Here is a 19,519-nt window from a genome sequence, read left to right on the forward strand (position 1 = left end):
ACCATAGGGGAGATGGCTGTTATATTTTCTGTATTTTTAAAATCCTAATTAGCAAATTAGACAGAAAACAAATAATGCAAATAAATAAATAAATGCAAAGGTAGCTATAACATAAATAGCGATAACATAATAAAATAACTGTGAAAAGTTCTTTTGTTTAAAGAGTAAAAATGAAATGGGTGCGCTTACCGCACTTCTTGGCAGCCTCGCTGCACAGGTCCTCAGCCGAGTAGCAGCCCATCAGGTACTCCAGAGGGTTGGCCACAGGCAGATAGAAGTGGATCTCCAAGCCCCATCTGGCAACAGGCAGGGCGGTCTCACTCCTCTTCGGCTTCCGCATCTTAATGCACAGCTGCCGGCTCAGTTCCATCGCAGTTAGTCGTGGCATGAAGGCTCTTGAGGGCGAGCGAAGGAGAACAGGACAATTAGTATGTGTGCACCAAATTTAATAAAACTTCTACGTTGCTGAAACAGAAATGCTTCCACAGTAGGGATGTGTCCTGTGTGCCCGGTGCAACATTTGCCACAGGCACAGTGAGGAAGATAAGTTCCCAGCTTTTTAAGCCTGCTCCCTGACAATGAACTCTGGACTTCACCCCCCAAAATTCCCTTTGTAGATATTTTTTCAATGTGGTCAAGTGCTTAAGAGCTCAGAAATATGTTTTTTGTAATAGTCCAGCACAAAAACAAGTTAGTCATTCAACAAATCAAGGTCTTGATACTTTGTTGAATTTGGTGATGTTGTGCTGGGCTAGAACAAAAAGTTCCATCCATGTTGGCCCTACTTGGGAAAGACTGAATACCTTTATGGTAACTTAGTGATTCACTGAGATCATTAAGATACTGCAATTTGTTGATTTCTTATTAAATTACCTCTTGTTTTTGAATGACAGAACTACAGGTTAAAAAGTCAGTAGACATTAGGTATATTCATAATATACCTCATAGTAGGCGATTTGCTGCAGAAATATGTAGCTCATTGGTTCAACAAACGTCCTTCTCATTTTATCCCTCCCAATGACAAAAATCTCACAGTAATCAGGACATTTAGAGTAGCAAATGATGGTGTGTCTGCAAGTGACATAGGCAACACAAACTGCTCAAATTACATGTTGTGGGCCTGGAATAAAACATTAATTTCTAACAAGATAGAAATTACAGATAATAGTTTAAACATAGCAACAAAATACTTTTTGCCAGAACTGCCACTTTTTTTTCAAACAACTGAATTTTCACATTCTCAATTTCAATAGCTAAAAAAGGCCTGGAATTGGAAGAGCTACTTATAGTATGTTGCTTAGGCCTACTTTTTTCTTTTTTTTTGGCAGGGTTAGGTCTGGCAGCCAGTTGATTTACTGAATTTTTCATGTGAAAATACGGCCATTGGACGTGGATCACATCATAATACTATTTTATAAGGAGTGCTCACTGTCACGTTTTGCCAGGGACTTCCCATAAAGTGTAACAATCGAATCGTACAATCTTCTGGCCATAAATGGTACGATACCCTTGTCTTCCCACAGGCCTGGACCTAAACTGTGCAACCGATTCTGTCAAATATGATTTTTTTAAAAAGTCGTCATGGCCTCAAATCTAGCTTCTATTATGCCAAATGTCTGCGCTTGTGCTGATTTAAACAATGCAGCTTGTGTTGGCCCAAACACCCGTGTCCAGCAGATGGAATGTCCTTTTTTTAACCTAGTCCAGCATTTTCAATGAGCAGATAGCTAGTCTAGTTTTCAACTAGCCCATAATGACATCCTTTTGGATGAATGAATACCCAAATTACCCTTTTTGATGTGCAGTGTCACCGTAATAGCCGAATGAACACCATACAAGAGATATCAGAACTCGGGACAACTGGTAGACTAAATGTGTCATGGCAGCACTGCAACTTGTTACCATTTTTTGGTTTGTAATTGCAATAGTGTTGCCAACATTAGCTAGCTAGATAAAAACACATGTAATGAAATAAGCCTTTAAAAGATGTGATGTTCAAGGATGTTAACTTTGTTCACAGCTTAAAGATGTTGTAGCTAATATCCAGAAATTTTAGCTATCAAATCTCTGCCTATTGAACATTAACTTGCCCACAGCTTTATTGGAGAAATCTGTCATCCAAATTTTCCATTTTGATCTCCTGTGCCTTTGAACACGCTGAAATATTCTTGAACACAATAACTACACTTCTTGCGTTTAATAGTGGCTCACACAGAAGCACAGGTGCATTCTGCCTCCCATTGGACCAGAGTGTGCTAGCCATGTTTTGACAATGGGGCTGAGGTCAGAAAGTGAGTTGGTGAGTCGCTCACTCAGTTACAGACAAGTATTGTCTCGAAAAAATGGTCTCATAATGGTCATATAAATACAAAAGTGCAATATCAACAAGAAGGCACAGAAAGCCCATTTATAATCACTAAGTGTGAAATTTGTTCATCCTGATTTGCTCAAGGGTTAAATGGCAGTCCCTCACCTAGGAATCACACATGACAACAGGGGTAGGACATGTTATGCTTCAACATTTTTTTGAGGTAAAAAATTAATTAATCTTCATCTACAGCACACGGAACTTATGTTGGGATCCTGTAAAGAGAGAAGACCAACGCTTCAGCACATTCCTTTGGCAAAAGGAGCAGTTGGTTTTCAAATGTGCTGGGCCCTCCGCTTCAAAAAAAAAAGAATTTGTACATAATTTAAAAATCTTTAACCATTTTACCTATTCTCAACAATACTCAACTTCCCATTTTCTTAGATAACACTGACAAACACGAACCCATTCTCTAGTCGCAAAATCCAATCTTTGTCCCGGTTTGTCTATCTATTCATCCAAAGGAATCAGTTGCTTATGATCAAAGATCTATAAATGGGGGCTGAGACCTGGTTTTACAAAGCAGTTGTAAAATGTATGACTCAACATTGTTAGCAGCTGAGTTCAGAAGTTTCTCATCAATATTGCAAACATGAGCCTAGCTCCTACATGCAGTCAGAACCATCTCCCAGGCTAAAGCAAAGAAAGGGGGATGGGGAGAAAGGGGGGAAGAGATACTGAGAGAAAGCAAGACAGAGCGATAAATAATAGGATAGAATTATTCAGGCTTTTACTTCCTTAATACCAGAGATTTCATGTAGAGGATATATTGTTCTCAATTCACTGCTACTTCCTGTGCAAAGCATTTCAGTGCAAGCAGTTCCCCAAGTGCCAGCTGTCCACCAAATGGCCGACTACAGACCTCGGTTTGGCCGGCTACTTTTAGAAATGCATTGAAGTAATTAATTTAGTAAAAATGATGCCATTGGAACAACTTACTGGTCTCCCTGCCATCAACACCACTAGCTGGCTATTGCTCTCACCCGGCTCACCACTCAAAAATTTGGGAAACCCCCTGTCAGTGCTCGTCAGCTGTGTACCTGCCAGGCAGTCACCTTTACTCAGGCCGACATTTTCCTGGTGTGGTTTGGTTGAACACATTCCCTTAAACGGCAAGATCAGAGTCATTCATAATAGCAATGAATTATCAGTATCTGCTAGGGGTGGTATATATGACCATTTTATGTCATCACCAGTACAATTTCAGCCATGATACGCCTTTTCAAGCAAATCGCAAACCTTTATGAAAAGCTACTGTAGGTTTGATTGCTAATCAGCTTACTTGCTAACCAGTGTTGCTTTATTTGAAAAACCTTGATTAACTGTAGGCTAATGCTATTTTATCCAATGGTAAGGGATTTAATCACTATGTTGCAGTAAAACTGCATAATGATTTTTCCCATATTTTTATGATGGTACAAAAGTGGTCCTGAAACATTTGCTGTTACTAGTTTCACAGTATCAACGAGTTACATTAAAGCTAAGATATTGTCAATACATTCTGAGAAACTTAAAATATGGTATCAAATATGTGTCAAGTAGTAAAGGCCTTTGCTTATTAATCATGTTATCTTGCTTTGCATATTAACAATATGGTAACAAAAAATAAATGTGATATGATTTTTTAGGGCATATTGCCCATTTCTAGTATCAGTTACCTTCACCCCGCGTTACAGCATTTCTTTCCTGCAGATCATTAACCTAAACATGACAAAGAGAATGGTGACATTTCAGGTCCCTCATTTTGTGTGGATCCGCTTCCATTTGCTTTAGACCAGCTGTGCTGGGGTGCCCTCAGCACCATCTCCTGGGCTAAAGCAAACCAAAAATAAAAATGACAAAGATAAGGGGGCTCCCGAAAGGGGAATCCCAATGAGCTACTACACTTACTCTTTGGGTGTCTTTACACACTCATTGAAATTCATCATTGGATCTGCATTTTATTTTCAGTTTGGACCTGCTTCCACATCTTCTGACTCCCCAACAATAACTGCTAGTACAGGTCTTTTTCTTCTGTAACTCAAGTCATTTCCATTCTCCTTGTCTGTTTTGAGCTCCACATCTGGCAGCGATCATCAATAGCCATTTTGACCAAATTCATTAAGTTACTGTTCAAGATATAAATATCCACAAGTTCACAGTGACAGATTGCAGACTATTAAGTTCAGAAAAACTATTGACCTCTAAACCTCTCCCTACCATCCGGGGGTTGAATGGTTCTCGCTCATCCCTACCACAAAGCTTCCTCACCCTAGTTCCCAAGCGGTGGAATGAACTCCCTGTTCCTCTACAAACCACTCAGTCACTTCCGCTGTAGTCTGAAGACACATCTCTTCAGATTGTCCCTGGACTAACTATCATTACTCTGCAGGGCACTCCCAATCTAGGATCACTTATCACTTGTACCCTTCTACTTTGCTCCTGTAGCACATTTATGTATCACATGTACCTCCACCCACCACTTACATTGCACTTCTATCATTATCATGATGTTGTATCTCATTGTCATGCCTCCTAGTTTGACTTAACATTACGTTTTGACCTAGCCTATTCTTACTGTGTGAACTGGAGTGTTTTCATGCTATGAATAATTGTTACATAATGAGTATTGTACCTTATCAGACCTGTGTTTTGTAGTTGTTCCAATGACCTTCGGTATGCATTTATTAACAGTTTGGATAAAAGTAAATGAAATGTAATGCAACCAATTACTCATGACATGACTAGAAGACATATTCCAGGCAAGCTGCATTTTTACACTTTGATCAGAGTATCCAGATCCATGATATGCCACCTGAAAACCTGGTGTGAAGAGGTATTCAGATGCTCATTCACAGTCTCTTCACACTATACTGTAAACGATTCATTGTGGCATGTTCTGCGAGATCTGAATTCCACAATGGATTTTTCTGCATTGCGTAGAAAAACCTTTAGTGCAGTAATCTACATTAATGCACGAGTTTGAATCCTGACAATGTCACTGCTGACTGTACCCAGAAGTCCTGCAGGGTGCAGGGTGACATATGAATGGCCATCGTACTGCCCAGGGAGGGAGGGGGGGAGGAACTCTGCCAGGAGGCACACATTTTTGAGAATACACATACAAGTGTGCATCCTCCAGAACTGATGAAGGACATCGCTGGTGTACAGTTGCAATTGGACTTTTCAAAAATGGGGAAAAAACTGGGGGCAACTGATCATGATTATGATGATCAACCTCAACTGACTGAAGGAGGTTGCTGATACTTATTGATTTAATTACATTTACTTCCATATTTTATTCATTAATCTTCCATTTCATTTATGGTTTTTCCTTTAACAAGTGTCCAGCTAATATTTGCCTGCAGCACAGCTTTCTGTAGTTTGTAGCTTTGTAGTTCATTTGTCGTCAAAACAATAACAAAAACAACAGTAATAACCCATGCGTAATCTAAAAATCACAATTCAACTTCCCTAACTACAATACTACTCGGACCTGCCCATACGTTTTCTTCAATTGAAGCCACTACAGTATTGTCTATGAGACATAATGGCTCAAGAGCAACAAATATGATGGTAATATGGTAATACATGCAATTCAGAGAGCCTCTTTGCTAAATGCATAGGTTTTCTCATGTATGCACGTAGGAAACAGTTGTTTATAATCAGTGTGCCCAGCAGTGAATCACTTTGCTGCGTTGATTTTTCAAGAATAGATCCTAATCACAATTTGAATGAGTCTGCATTGATCACTTCAACATTTAGAACTACAATGTGAGCATTTTGTCACAGATGCAGAATTAGATATCAACTGAGAGCACAACTGCACTAATTTCACGTTAATATGGCATTGGTTAATTTCATGTTACATTACATTACATTACAGGCATTTAGCAGACGCTCTTATCCAGAGCGACTTACACAACTATTTTACATAGCATTTTTTACATTGTATCCATTTATACAGCTGGATATATACTGAAGCAATGCAGGTTAAGTACCTTGCTCAAGGCAGTGTCCTTACCCGGGAATCGAACCTACGACCTTTCGGTTACAAGTCTAGTTCCTTACCCACTGTGCTACACTCCGTCCTCCACTGTTAACAGTAAAACACATAGTCCCTACTTCAAGAGTTTCTAATTTTTCAGCCACTTTACCCAATTGTGGTCTATTGACAATGACAATATAAAAATGAATTCATTTAAATAATTTATGCTAAATGTGACTATTTATTATTGTGTTCCTAATTTCCTGGACTGTTCCTCAGGTTGTAGGCAGTCTGGTCTGGTACTTTTGGTGAGCCACTCTCATTCTTATGTTTTAATTTCCTAACAGAGGTTTGTGTAGCGTTCTGATAATTTGCACAATCCCACATTTCAGTTAGGTTATCTGTGTTTTATTTACTGCTTTCCTGTCCTATATGAGTACCTAGAACCTCCTCCAGATTTATTTTTGACAGCATACTTCTCACTCACACCCTTAAAATGCTCAGCACTATAGTGGAGGTTCACTGGATAAAAACTCAAGTCCTTCTATTTAAACAGTGGGGAACATTTTACATCTATTGCCTAAAACCTTACCACATCCTCAGAAAATGCTTTTTTTCTCTCTTGCAAGCAATGACTTTGGGCCCTTTCCAAAACATTAAACACTTGCACACATCCACATTATGCAGTGCACAGAGATAAAGCACTTAATGCAATTCGCTCCACTTAATGGCTACTAGGCTATAACAGGGCACTCTATAAAACATTCATACTTCAAATTAATCATCTTACAATAACAAAAATGAGACAAGGAAGTATACCAACAACATGTAGAACTGTAATTCTGTGCAGGGAGGGCACCAAGTGCATGTCCTTTTTGACAACAGCTCAGACAGACAAAATAGGATAAAACAAAAGAGATTTCTGTGTGAATTTGCCCATTTGATACACTCTAAGAGGTATTTTCAATTTTACTCAAGTAGCCTAATTAAGTGAAATATGGTATTATAATTCAATTATGAAACTGGAATGGTAGTAGCTAATGACACTGTAATTATTGAGTTCAACAGCAAGCAGTCATTGAAGAAACTAATAATAATACTAATAATAATACGTGTTATTACTACTATTGTTCTTTATTATTATTATTATTATTATTATTACATGAACATTTTGTTACTTCTTCATCCTGCATTCTAATACGCTAAAGTTTTTTTTTTTTTTAAACATACAGCCAGCTTCAGCTGCATAAAGGGTGACTGTTGGAAGTAGGATTTTCCTTGATCACTTCATTGTTGTTGTAATTTATTATTATTATTATTATTATTATTATTATTATTATTATTATTATTATTATTATTATTATAGGGAATCCACCAAAAGTGTAATCATGAACCACAGGAACCGAATTGTTAAGGACAAACTTCAATAATATACCTACTGTAAGCGACTACGAAGTCTTGCTGATACATTTACTTAGCCTACTTCCTCGTTAACCAACATAACATTAACCATTACGTACACACTGAAATTTTAAAAGTGTTAATTAAACATATTAATTTGACTTCCAATTGAATTGAAGGCTAACTGCTTTAAGAATTGAAGCAGCATACAATATACACTCCCTTTACCTAACGTTAGATAGCTAGCTAATAGAATTTTTACAGTGTACGCACCACTTCCTATTACAGCCTGAAGAGCTGGCATTTTCTGCTGCGTTGAACGAGACTATAACTGAATATAACGTTACATGTTTTTCCTTCACTGGCTTATTTAAATACACTTTCTTTGGCTGTTTTCCCGTCGAATCAGACTAAATATCGCGGGTATTGGCTGTAGCATATTAAATGACACTATCAATCATAAAGACAGTAAAAAAAAATTATGCTAACGTTGGATAGCTAGCTGGCTAATTAATAGCTGTAGCTAAGTAATGTAGCTAACTTACCTACTTCCGTATCTTTACATCCATAAAAACTTTTCATAAATCCCGCAGAACCGTTCGGTGTTTTCAGTGGCGAGCAGATATGATTAAGATCGCATAACTTTTTATCCCAGGGAGAAAAAACGAATGTGTTATCGCGTCTCTTTTCAGCTACAGCACAAGGTTCTCACTGCATACCCCGTAGTCCGCCGACCCTTCCTGTCAATGCACGTCTCGATTCCCGAAAACTGTGTCTGCAAGGCGGCGTTCGGGCGACGCTGATTGGTCATTGGATCTTTCAGTCTAAGTACCAGATTCTATTAACCCTTAAAAATATTTTCACAAGCCTTTGATGCCAACGTAGTACATCTCCCTCATGACAGAATACCACAGAATCTCTGGTGTGTTTACAACGTATTTACGTTTCGGAACGCAGAGGTATGGGCTACCCTTGGTGCCACTTTAAGAATTAAGGTTTCAAAGTTGCAATTGCCCTTTGCGATGAAGTGTGCGGCAGTACATAATAACATTCATAAATAGCCTGTATGAAGTCTCTTACTTTGTTTAATCTTATTTTTATGAATATGTATATGCTAATAGTAGGCTAGTACTGTATAGCCTACAGTTATCCAGATTTGTAACAGTATATGCTGTTATACATTATTTTACTAAACGAATACATTAGAAAATTGTGTTAAGAACAAAAAGCAAAAATTAAATAAAAATAAACAAGATGGCTAGAGAGCCTAAATTTTAAATGTGTCATACAGATATGACGTATTCAATATAGTCTTCAATATATGTCAAATATCATATTTTCTTATTATTATAGGCTATTAGTAGTAGTAGTATTAGTACTGAGGTTCCACTCTCCAGTGTTAAATCACGTTACAAGTAGGCCTAGACAAAAAATCTGCCACTATAAAGGAAGGCCTATTAGGCCATAATAGTCATTATAATAGTCTTTACTAAAGACTCGCCTGGAAACACACAAATATAGCCTACATTGTCGGAATTACAACATGTCTACTAAAAATTAAGACAACAATAATGATAATCATTTAGCTAGTCCAGTGATTCTCATGCTTCTTCAAATCATCAGGGGTCACTATAAGGGGCAGACTCGATTGCACTTTGTTGATGTAGGCTTTGCCAATGACCATTGTATTTGCTAAATCTAGTTCTCCGTTTTAGAACAATTCGTGCGATGCTTGTTTTAATCAGAAAATAATTCATTCTATGCAGCGAGCGCACGTCATCACGGCCACGTTTAAAAAAATGTTTTTGTTTTGTTGTTTTTTTTAGGTCTATATTTGAACAGTAACTCACAGTAGGCTGTCATTACCTTACACTACCGGTTTTATTAATTGTAGCGGGCTACCTTCGGGCTCTTGAGCAACGACCTATAGGCTAGCTACTGATGATGCTTAGGCTTATAATTAGACGTTGTCTAATTTTAAATAATAACTGTCGACGTTGTAGGACTTAATAATATAAAAGCAATGCCTTGGGCAATGTACGTATATGCTTTGTGAAAAGGTGTCCTACATGTAGCCTAGTAGGCTATTTGTCCTTAAAGGGTGTGTTCAATCCAGAGACTGTAAAAAATCATTATCAAATTAGGCTACTCGAAATTTCACCCACTCCCGAGTTAATCCATTTGAAGAGTTTCCTTTAATTACATTAGGCTGCACCAGTGATCTCCAACAATATAACTACTGTGTCAGTTTTTGAAATTTTTCAAAAACGCATGTGATGCATTGCCATCTTACTTCAACGATGAATATCTACGTGATTGTTGTCACAAAACCAAGCGCCATTTGGATGACTGGACCCGCCGTTCCTGCTGTATGCAGTCGGGAGATAGGAGGGACTTCCCGTGCTGTACATTTGATACGTCACCAATACGACACTGCCAGAAACAGTGGGCTGTAATTTCCCGTGAAAACTGCGGTGTGGGTGGTGCTAAATTGTACGTGTGTAAGTAAAGCTCACTCAGGCAAGCCTATCCATACTTCAATTGATCCGAACTAAATTAATCTTGATCTCGACATTTTGGTATTCACTCAGCCTACTGTAAATGGTAGTTTCAGTCACGAGTAAACGGACCGAAAGTAATCTATTTGTAACTTGCCCAATGGTTTACCATAGCATTTTTCTAAGCAGTAATTACAGGACAGTTTCATTTCTCAGGTCATTAATTTCCTACGTTCATCCATCTGGAGTGAGTACAAGATTTACTGTACATTTCTGATCGTTCAATTTTTATAGACGTCTAACTGGATCATAAACTACTGTTCAGCTATAGGCTACCGTGAACAAACATTTGACATGTTTCATTGCAAATGATAAACCTGTAAATTAATACAAATTAATACACATCTTTAATTGTAAATTATAAACCTGTGAATTAATATATAAAATGGTTTGACTGAAGACAGCAGAATATGATCTTGCAGATGTGCTGTGCTGGTTAATTTGAATTTGAGGCAACAGATGTATTTTGGTTTTTCCAAAGGCTGCCATCCTCTTTCAAATCCTTTAAAGGGGATTCTCTGCTTTCTGTGCATGAGCCTGAAGCTATTAACATTGCAATCTTCTTTAAATACTGTACATTTGTGGCATAGCTACCATTTAGCACCTCCTCTAATTGCACAACATTGCCTGCTTCTTTTGTATAGTAAATTGCTTTCTCTTTCTCTTTGTGGTGTTAGCATTTTACTTATCCAGTCCACATGAACTGAATGATTTCATTTGTCTGTGGTTAAAATGCAAAGGTTTCCGTCATTAACTAGTTTCAGACACACAAAACTTTCAGTCATTCAAACTTGGTTCAATCATCCTCTTGAAATGGGTTGAGTGTGTTATTGGTGTTACAATGAAAAATCAACTGTAAAGAGAAACATAAGAATGTTCTGTCTCTTCAAGGTCATACTGTATTGATTATATTCCACAAAAACATGCTAGTTAATTGTATGCACAAGGAAAATATACTTACTGCATTGTCACTGAGGACATTCCACAAGCCAATTCTCTTTCCCTCTATATGTTTACATTATTAGATGTTCACACAAAGACGGTGTGACAAATCTGAGACTGTGATCTGTGATGTGTGAATTGTATGTTCAGTCACAGTATAAAATCTGACAATCAAGCAACTTCACCACGCCCTCTTTCAGCAAGTAGTGCAGTTCTGTTACATTCTAACCAGTCATTTTTAGCATTTTTGTTTAAAATTTTACTTCAATTGCAATTATTTTAAATAGTATTATTTAAATGAACAATGGGCTTTAATAAACTGTTCCTTATAATAAAATGTATGTTCCTTGGCAGTGTTCCTTTAATCTGAGAAGTAGTCTAGTATATACAATAGGCCTATATAGTGTTTTAACTGATAACCGTCAATTTGGAATCAGGATGGCAGTCCTTTTTCTTTCCTGTATAGATCATGGCTAGACCTGAACATCTTAAGTAGAATTCCCCCTCCTCACTTCATCATTTCACTGATATTTCTGCTATTTCTTCCATATTGTCACCTCTGTGGATCAGATGAAGGAAGGAAGGATGGAGCTAAGAAGTTTTCAGATGCAGCCTATGTACTTCATGGTAAAAATGATAGTGTATGGGGACCTTTTTTCATTTTTTTGGGAAAGGTTATGTTGTGTCTATATGAAAAAGTATTCCACATTTATAACACTCTTTTCACTACAATTTAGTTAAATTTTTAGGCTATTTTGACAGAACAGTTCAAATCCCAAACCCAGCTCAAACTGAACATTCTGTACAGTACCATCTTTATAAACAGTGCATTGAAAAGTGCTGCTGTGGTATAGTAGGTAAGAGTGAGAGTGCTGTGGTGCTCCTTTGAATTTCCCTGTTTTTTTTTCTTCTGTTATTGACATTATAGTAGTTTTCAGAATGGAATTTCCATTGCCGGTTTCTACTCTTAAAGTCAAAATTTTATATAAACTAGAAAAATTAGTGACCTGTCATAAGGTTATTGGTATACAGGGAGGTCTAATATAAACCATAACTGCCTTAATTGCATACATGTGGATTCTGAAATGGATACATGGTGAAATACATAGTTGTGTATTTCAGATACATAAAGGCAGTGAATAATCGCAGTCGAAACATCCATTCCACACCATGTGCACGCAGAATTCCAGTACTGGACTTTAATGGCCCCAACCACACTTATTTTATAGAAAACAATTAACAGTTTCAAAGCAATGATCTTTATTAAGCACATAATCTAACATGCATTTGTTTCAAAATACTGAACACAAAAATAGCCCATGATCATTAGTACAAGTGGCAAAAGATTATATATTTTTTTGTCTTGTCCATTTTTCTTTTGTTAAATTAGAAGTTAAAAACAGCCAGTGGATCTTCATCAAAAAAAGTGTCCATGAAACACACCGTAGACAGAAATTACATAATTTCATGACATTTGATCCACGAATGGCTAATAAGCATACCTCAGAATTGGCTTTAACAGGAAAACTATGTACACTGCTATAATGGGGTTAGTGTCGCTAGCGTTGCACACTGGGCAAGTGGAGCCAAGATGGCTGCCATCCTTCAGTTATCACAGTACTGTACCTTTGAAATGGACAGCATCAGCACTGTGAGAACTGAACCAGGGCAGCCCGTCACATCTAGCAGTGCTGTTGCTGTGGAAGTTCCTTGTGTCAGCCAGCCACCTTCATAACTGGGGAGAGTCATCACAGGGCTGTAAGAAGAACCAACATCCACAGTTTCACACAAGCACCAAGGTATTAAATTAGTTGGTGTAAGATGATATCCTAATGCATGTATGTTTATTTATTAGCAGCATTTGCAGTTCTGCATTTCTTAGCATTCTGCAACAAAATAAAACTTAAATAATATATTTCAATATCATTTTGTATTTAGTGAAAAGGTAAAGTCAAAGAAGACACAGAAGGCAACTACTACATGTTTGGGAACTGTTACCACTCACGGAAACTAGCATGTTTAATGCTGCCTGCAAAATAGCATATTCAAAAATTAGGTAAAATAACATTGTAGTTTACTTTGACGCCACTAAGTGGAAGCATGCTTGTCTTTCATTTTCGTTTTGGTTTTAATATTGTCATTTCACATGATGTTAGTAATTTAATCATGTTATTTTCATGCATTTTTATTTGTTTAAATTATCGTATAACCATATTTTCCCCTTAAACGATAAAATCAAAGTAATTATGATAAATATTCTTACGGAAAGGTGTTTCGGATATGTGAATATGGTTCCCATAGTAAAATATACCACAATTTTTAAAAATTGTCTACAAAAATACTATGTCATGCAAGAATCTCGCAAAAACGTACTTTTGCACAAATCAACACGTACCGCCGCAGCACAGCGCATGCCTAATTTCTACATACCACACCACACAATGCTGACGTCAGACTTGTTATGGTTTGCTGGTGACTCCGCCCTCCTCTCTTGGTTACTCTCCAGTAGTCCAGTCGCGTCGCCTGTTGAAACAGCCTCCTCCTCCTGGCGCCCCGCCCTCCGTGCTGACCCCTTCATGTAAACAACTCAGTTTGTCGCGTTTGGCATCAGTGTCGTAGAGGCAGCGTTGTCCCAGCCTAAATATTGAAATATAACATGCGTACACAGTAAGAGCAGAGGAAATATCACAAACGCCCATCCCCGTTTACCAGTCACATGTTAAACGAGTCATGGAATCGTCTGAGTAGCCTATGAAAAAAAATCCAAAGCCTTGAAATATAAATAACAACGAACGCATATCGAAAAATAAATATTTTAAACACTGGAAAATGTTAAATTATAGAAGTTGTGGCTGGAAACACTTGAAACGAGAAATTAAATCTGTATTCGTTATGTCCTCACGTACCTGGGGAAAAATAAATTCACATAAAATCACGTGCATTCAACGATCAGCTAACTTGCTATTAAGTATACTGAACTGGGGATTGTTTGTGACTACCATGACGAACGAACTAGCTATATTATATCTGTCTATGGTCTATACAGCCAGCTATATTGCAATGGATTTGTAAGCGACGTTTTATTTTTATGCTGCGAGCAGCTAACGCCCAGCACAGTACACACCCCTTTGAAAGCAAAAACAAACCTCCTTTACAGCACTAGGGTTTATGAAGCAATATTCTTAAGCAGCACATATTTATATTTTATCAGCTGTTTTATTTGATATATCAGAGTGACACTTACCCGCAAATTTCCTTTTTCTTCCCCGTGTTTACATAAATATCTTTAATGACGCAGCAAGACCACATTGAACAACGTGATTGTCGCCATTTTTTGTTATTGAAATCTCTTGCTAGCCATGTGACAAAATAAAAATCAAGCTTCCGGGTGCAGAGACTGAAGACTCTTCTTGTAATGTATGTTTTCAGATATTATGTTCTAGCCTTTAAAAGTTATGACTGGTTGAGTTGACTCTGCACCGCAGTTTAAGAAACTGCCGCTGTCGCATCGTAGAAGACTGCTACTTCGCAAAGAGTCTGGTGGACTCAGTGTCTAATGGTAATGTTCGAGAATGTTTCAGATAGCAAGCTACAGTATGTGAGCCGCGTGCGTGGCCATTGCGTTGTCAAGTCTGATGATACCATTGGATACAGTGCAGCCACTAATTAAACAGAGCGCTGTCTTTTTGTAGCCTGCTCATAAACATGTTTAGAGTTCTACAGGTTATGGGTAATAGCAATTTAGTTTTAAATCTATTTTGATTACAATAAAAATGCACAGTTGCGTTTTAAATTGGTTATGGGATTATTCTCAAGTTTGCAGAAATGTCTTTATAAATATAAATTCCCTTTCCTTTAGGTGTGGTATTTCAGATCATTTGCTTTTCAGCCTAACTTCAGAACATTATATCTTCTCAACCCACACATCCTGGAGATGAAAATACCCTGAATGGCAGTTCTTCAACAAATATAAAAATATGTATTATGGGCTTCAAATTAAAGAAACTGTGCATCCAGTGTGTATGCAGGTCAAATTGTTGTTGACCACATGTGCGACTATAAAAGTTACTCACCCAGCTCTGTACCCCAGATTTTGGATCAAAGTCTGTAGGTAGTGTCTTAAATAGTGATCAAATCCTAGGGTTAATTGGTTTGTTCATAAATCACTTTTTAAAATAATGACCACTCAGCAATGTCACAGCTAAATGATTAAATTAAACCTTTGTTTTTTCCATTAATTTGTTTTGCACAATAACCTGACTGTCAACAAGAGAAACATTAAACAAACTTTAGCTTACAATAAGATACATATTCTATAATCAATCAATAATAATGTTTAGAATAATCAACTATTCATCAATCAATATATCTGTTGTTGAGTTGGAAGCCCAGGTATAAAAGAGGTAAGTGTTCTCTTTGCGCTTGTTTGGCACATTTGATATCTGCATCCAGATGGTTGTGGTTTGTACTCCAAGAATAATGGATGGGAAGGGTCAGCACCTTGCAAGTGAAACCCAAACTCATGAGAGGCTTGTCAGCTGTAAACAACTACAGATTATATTTGGCAAAGGGAACTCTCCAATGAGTATGTCATAAGGACTTCCAGTCCACAATGTTAACCTTAATATTTACTACCATATGACCTATCAGTATATAGCAATAAATGAGAAAAACAGATTATTTTATATTATTTCTTCTATATGAAACATTAATGTTTCAAGGCCCTCAGCAAGTCACAAAAATAAGTATGTTTTTGCCTGATTTGGTCACTAAGATAAGAAATGGCCATTTTATTTCTCACAATAAACACCTATACTTTCCCACCTCTCATGAATTATAGGAATTTTACCCTGGAATCATATGTATTGAATATCCAAAAACACTTGTTTAATATTACCACAATGTAAAACAATGATCTTTATTGTTTATAATCTAGATTTCCAGATTGTGTGTATGTGTATATAGTGCAGTTCATAAGTATTTGGACAGTAACTCAATCTTTGTTATTTTGGCTCTGTATTCCAGCACATTTGGATTAGAAATGAAATGGTGAATATGAGGTGCATGTGAAAATGCAGTCTGTCAAATTTAATTTGAGTGTGTTTACATCCATATTGGGTGAACCTTGTAGGAATTACTGCCAGACCATGCATAATTCCACCCTAAAATGGGTACCTTAAAACCTACATTAAATTCCTCAAAAAGTGTGTGTGACAAGTTTGTAATGTAATACACAATATAATACCTCATCTGCAACTGCAAGTCCTTTTTCTCCTTTGACTTTTATATCTTCAAACAATAGGCTCTAAAATGGGGGAACTATGCATGAAAGGGTGCATATGGATATAAAAAAATGCTTAAATTGATGTATTTATACAGTAACAGGTGGAGAAGGGTTTCTTAAAACAGGGAAACTACTAGGGACTGATTCTGTGGCCAGATTATGAGAGCTATTTTGAGAATTTTAGCTAGGGCACTATGGGGAACCCCTCTGCTTTTTGTGAGACGCACCACTGGAATTTCAGTGACCACAGTGAGTCAAGACCTCATTGCCAATGGCTTCATTCATCATTAGTCAGGGTGGAATTTTTTTGTAAATTTCCCAACATTGATCCCTACATAAGTGGGATGCTACTGTGTATTAGTGCTGTGAGAAATCAAAATGTATCCCCATGCTCTAAGTAGCAACATTATATTTTAAAGTTTGGATAGAATTTCCATTCAAAACTAAAATAGTGATCGTATCAAATTTTAACTCTTGAATATATGGCTTCTGTGCTACAACAGATTACAATGATCATGAAAATAAACAAAATGGCAAGCAACATTCATAACTGAAAATCCCTCGATACCAGGGGTTCTCTATCGTGGGGGTGTGGGGGGGGGGTGTATAGTGGGTGCCACTTTATTAGGTACACCTGTTCAACTGCAAGTTAATTCAAATATCTAATCAGCCAATCACGTGGCAGTAACTCAATGGATTTAGGCATGTAGACAAGGTCAAGACGATCTGCTGAAGTTCAAACCAAGCATCAGAATGGAGAAGAAAGGTGATTTAAGTGACTTTGAACGTGGCATGGTTGTTGGTGCCAGACGGGCTGGTTTGAGTATTTCATAAACTGCTGATCTACTGGGATTTTCACGCACAATCATCTCTAGAGTTTACAGAGAGTGGTCTGAAAAAGAGACACGGTCTGCTTCAAGCTGATAGAAAGGCAACAGTAACTCAAATAACCACTCATTACAACCGAGGTATGCAGAAGAGCATCTCTGAATGCACAACATGTCGAACCTTGAAGCAGATGGGCTACAGCAGCAGAAGTCAACCTGGTACTAGCAAGGTGTACATAATAAAGTGGCCGGTGAGTGTATATACTTGCCTATTCCTGGTCAGGGTCATGGGAGGTACTGGAGCCAATCCTAGCATGCATTGGGCAAAAGGCAGGAATACACCCTGGACAGTTCGTCAGTCCATCACAGAGCATGATCAAGCCCATAATTCCATAAATTTGAACTCCTAATTTTCCACAAATGGTTTAGCTTCAGTGACCAAGTTTTCACACTTCCAGCAATTGGGACCCTACAAATTTGACCCATCAGCTAATAATGAATTAAAATATAACATCTTTCCAAAGTAATGTTTTACATAATAACAGAAAAAGAAAGCATTCGTTGATCTGACTGTCCTGGGAGGTGAATCTGGGAAGCATATTCTGCATGGCATGCGGTTTTATCTGACATAAAGTGGTGCATTGTGGTCAAGTTACTGGTAAACCATCTTTTAACAGACAGTAAAATTGTTGAATTCAGAACAGTTTCAATTCAAGGGTTGCAGTTGTATTTGGAACAAAAACCAGCATACACAGGATGCTCCAGCATCAGACCTGAGAAAAACTGTGCTGCATGATTTAGAAATTGGTTTGTTCTGTGAAATTGAGTGCTCAGGGTAATAACACTGGAAATTGTGATGATAGAAATAATTCTAATTATCTAGAAATATTTAGTATTATTAATGAGACAGTACAGGCTATCACTTAAACTATGAATAATGTAGGTACTGTGGAAGTACTCTGTAGCGGGAGTCATGGGTTGTTTGATGCCACCTTGAGGATTCTTGAGATATTGCCTGAATTCCCTGACACCATAGTGGCGTACCCTCCTTGCTTTTTTAATGACAACCAAACCTACTGAATTAAAATGTATAAATACTTGGCTATGTTAATAGATCTTAGACACATCACTGTGACCTATACTATTTTATTAAGGGTGGGATGGTCATCGCTGACTGCTGGGAGAATTCAGCATTGGCTTCTATTAATTAATAAAGCCCTTTTTCAAAAGCTACCTGTCTATTTCTCATCCCTCCTCATTTGTACTAACTAAATACCACATTAACATTTGTACTAACTAAATACCATATTCACACTCAGACAAGGCTAGTCCAATACATTCCTTAAATCTCTTCTGACCTAGGCAAAACTGATTTCACTGTGCTGCAAACCGTTTCTTCTGCTGCAGAAATGCAATGAACTCCAAGTCACCTACATGCTCTTTTAGGTTCTTGATAAAAGACCTGGGCCTAGAGGATTGACCATATTTCCTTTAATTATACAATTCAATTATGTTTACTTTTTTATGTGTATTCTGATGTTCCTTGCTGTGATTACTTATTTTCTAATAATTGCTTTACTGCTGTATGTATTACATGGTTGCCTAGAAAATAAGATCTTGGTACCAAAATGACTTCCCAGTTAAAATAAAGTTTAATTAAAATTAAAAATTAATATAAATAAACAATGTAAAATATAAAAAAATAAGGAATGGTGTCCATTCGTGCATTTTAACGAGCTACAGTGAGATCATATTTCATCTCAAGTCATGCATTGCAGTATTCAGGACTATTGCACTTTCATAATTTGCAATTTGCCTGCTCAGTTGATTGGCCATGCTTTTGCTTTTATTCTTTACTCTTTATTGAACTGGTGGATGTTGCAACTTGCAATGGACAACTACAATCACTGGGCATTCAAAATGCAAGACAACTGTTTAACCTAAGAGGTCCAACATCATATTTTGTGCATGGCCAACAAGATCCATTTTGGAATCATATAGCCTGAACACCCAGTTCTAGTCAAAACTCAAAGCTTCTATTTCCATAAAGGAAATAAAGACAAATGACATTGAGTTAAAAAAAAAAAAGTAAAAAGTTTTATTAGTTCATTCAGTTTATCAGACATGGAAACTAAACTGAACAAAAATAATCATAAATATTCTCATTGTGGA

The 19,519-nt window shown here is 37.2% G+C and overlaps 1 protein-coding gene and 2 long non-coding RNA genes across 4 annotated transcripts in view; 1 reads left to right on the forward strand and 2 right to left on the reverse strand.

Moving 5' to 3' along the window:
- Positions 1–8,494, reverse strand: part of LOC135256558 (tyrosine-protein kinase JAK1-like) — a 24,524-nt gene extending 16,030 nt beyond the window's left edge. Inside the window, exons 1-2 of one of the 2 annotated variants that reach the window (XM_064338445.1) lie at positions 8,286–8,494; positions 190–395 (exon numbers count right to left, since the gene is read on the reverse strand). In XM_064338445.1, coding sequence (XP_064194515.1) covers positions 190–395; positions 8,286–8,305 — 226 coding nt within the window. In that variant the 5' untranslated portion in view covers positions 8,306–8,494. Of the gene's footprint in view, positions 1–189; positions 396–8,281 lie in introns of both variants that reach the window. The other variant, XM_064338446.1, reaches the window with a different exon arrangement.
- A 1,398-nt stretch (positions 8,495–9,892) lies between these two features.
- On the forward strand, positions 9,893–12,691 carry LOC135256551 (uncharacterized). Its single transcript, XR_010330454.1, has 2 exons — positions 9,893–10,481; positions 11,807–12,691. It is a non-coding gene; the product is annotated as an uncharacterized LOC135256551 (long non-coding RNA).
- LOC135256550 (uncharacterized) lies at positions 12,480–14,852 on the reverse strand. The gene is made up of 3 exons (XR_010330453.1): positions 14,481–14,852; positions 13,667–13,873; positions 12,480–12,992 (listed from the first exon to the last, which is right to left on the reverse strand). It is a non-coding gene; the product is annotated as an uncharacterized LOC135256550 (long non-coding RNA).
- Positions 14,853–19,519: the final 4,667 nt, after the last annotated feature.

The sequence above is a fragment of the Anguilla rostrata genome, chromosome 6 (assembly GCF_018555375.3).
Source record: "Anguilla rostrata isolate EN2019 chromosome 6, ASM1855537v3, whole genome shotgun sequence".
Taxonomy (NCBI): domain Eukaryota; kingdom Metazoa; phylum Chordata; class Actinopteri; order Anguilliformes; family Anguillidae; genus Anguilla; species Anguilla rostrata.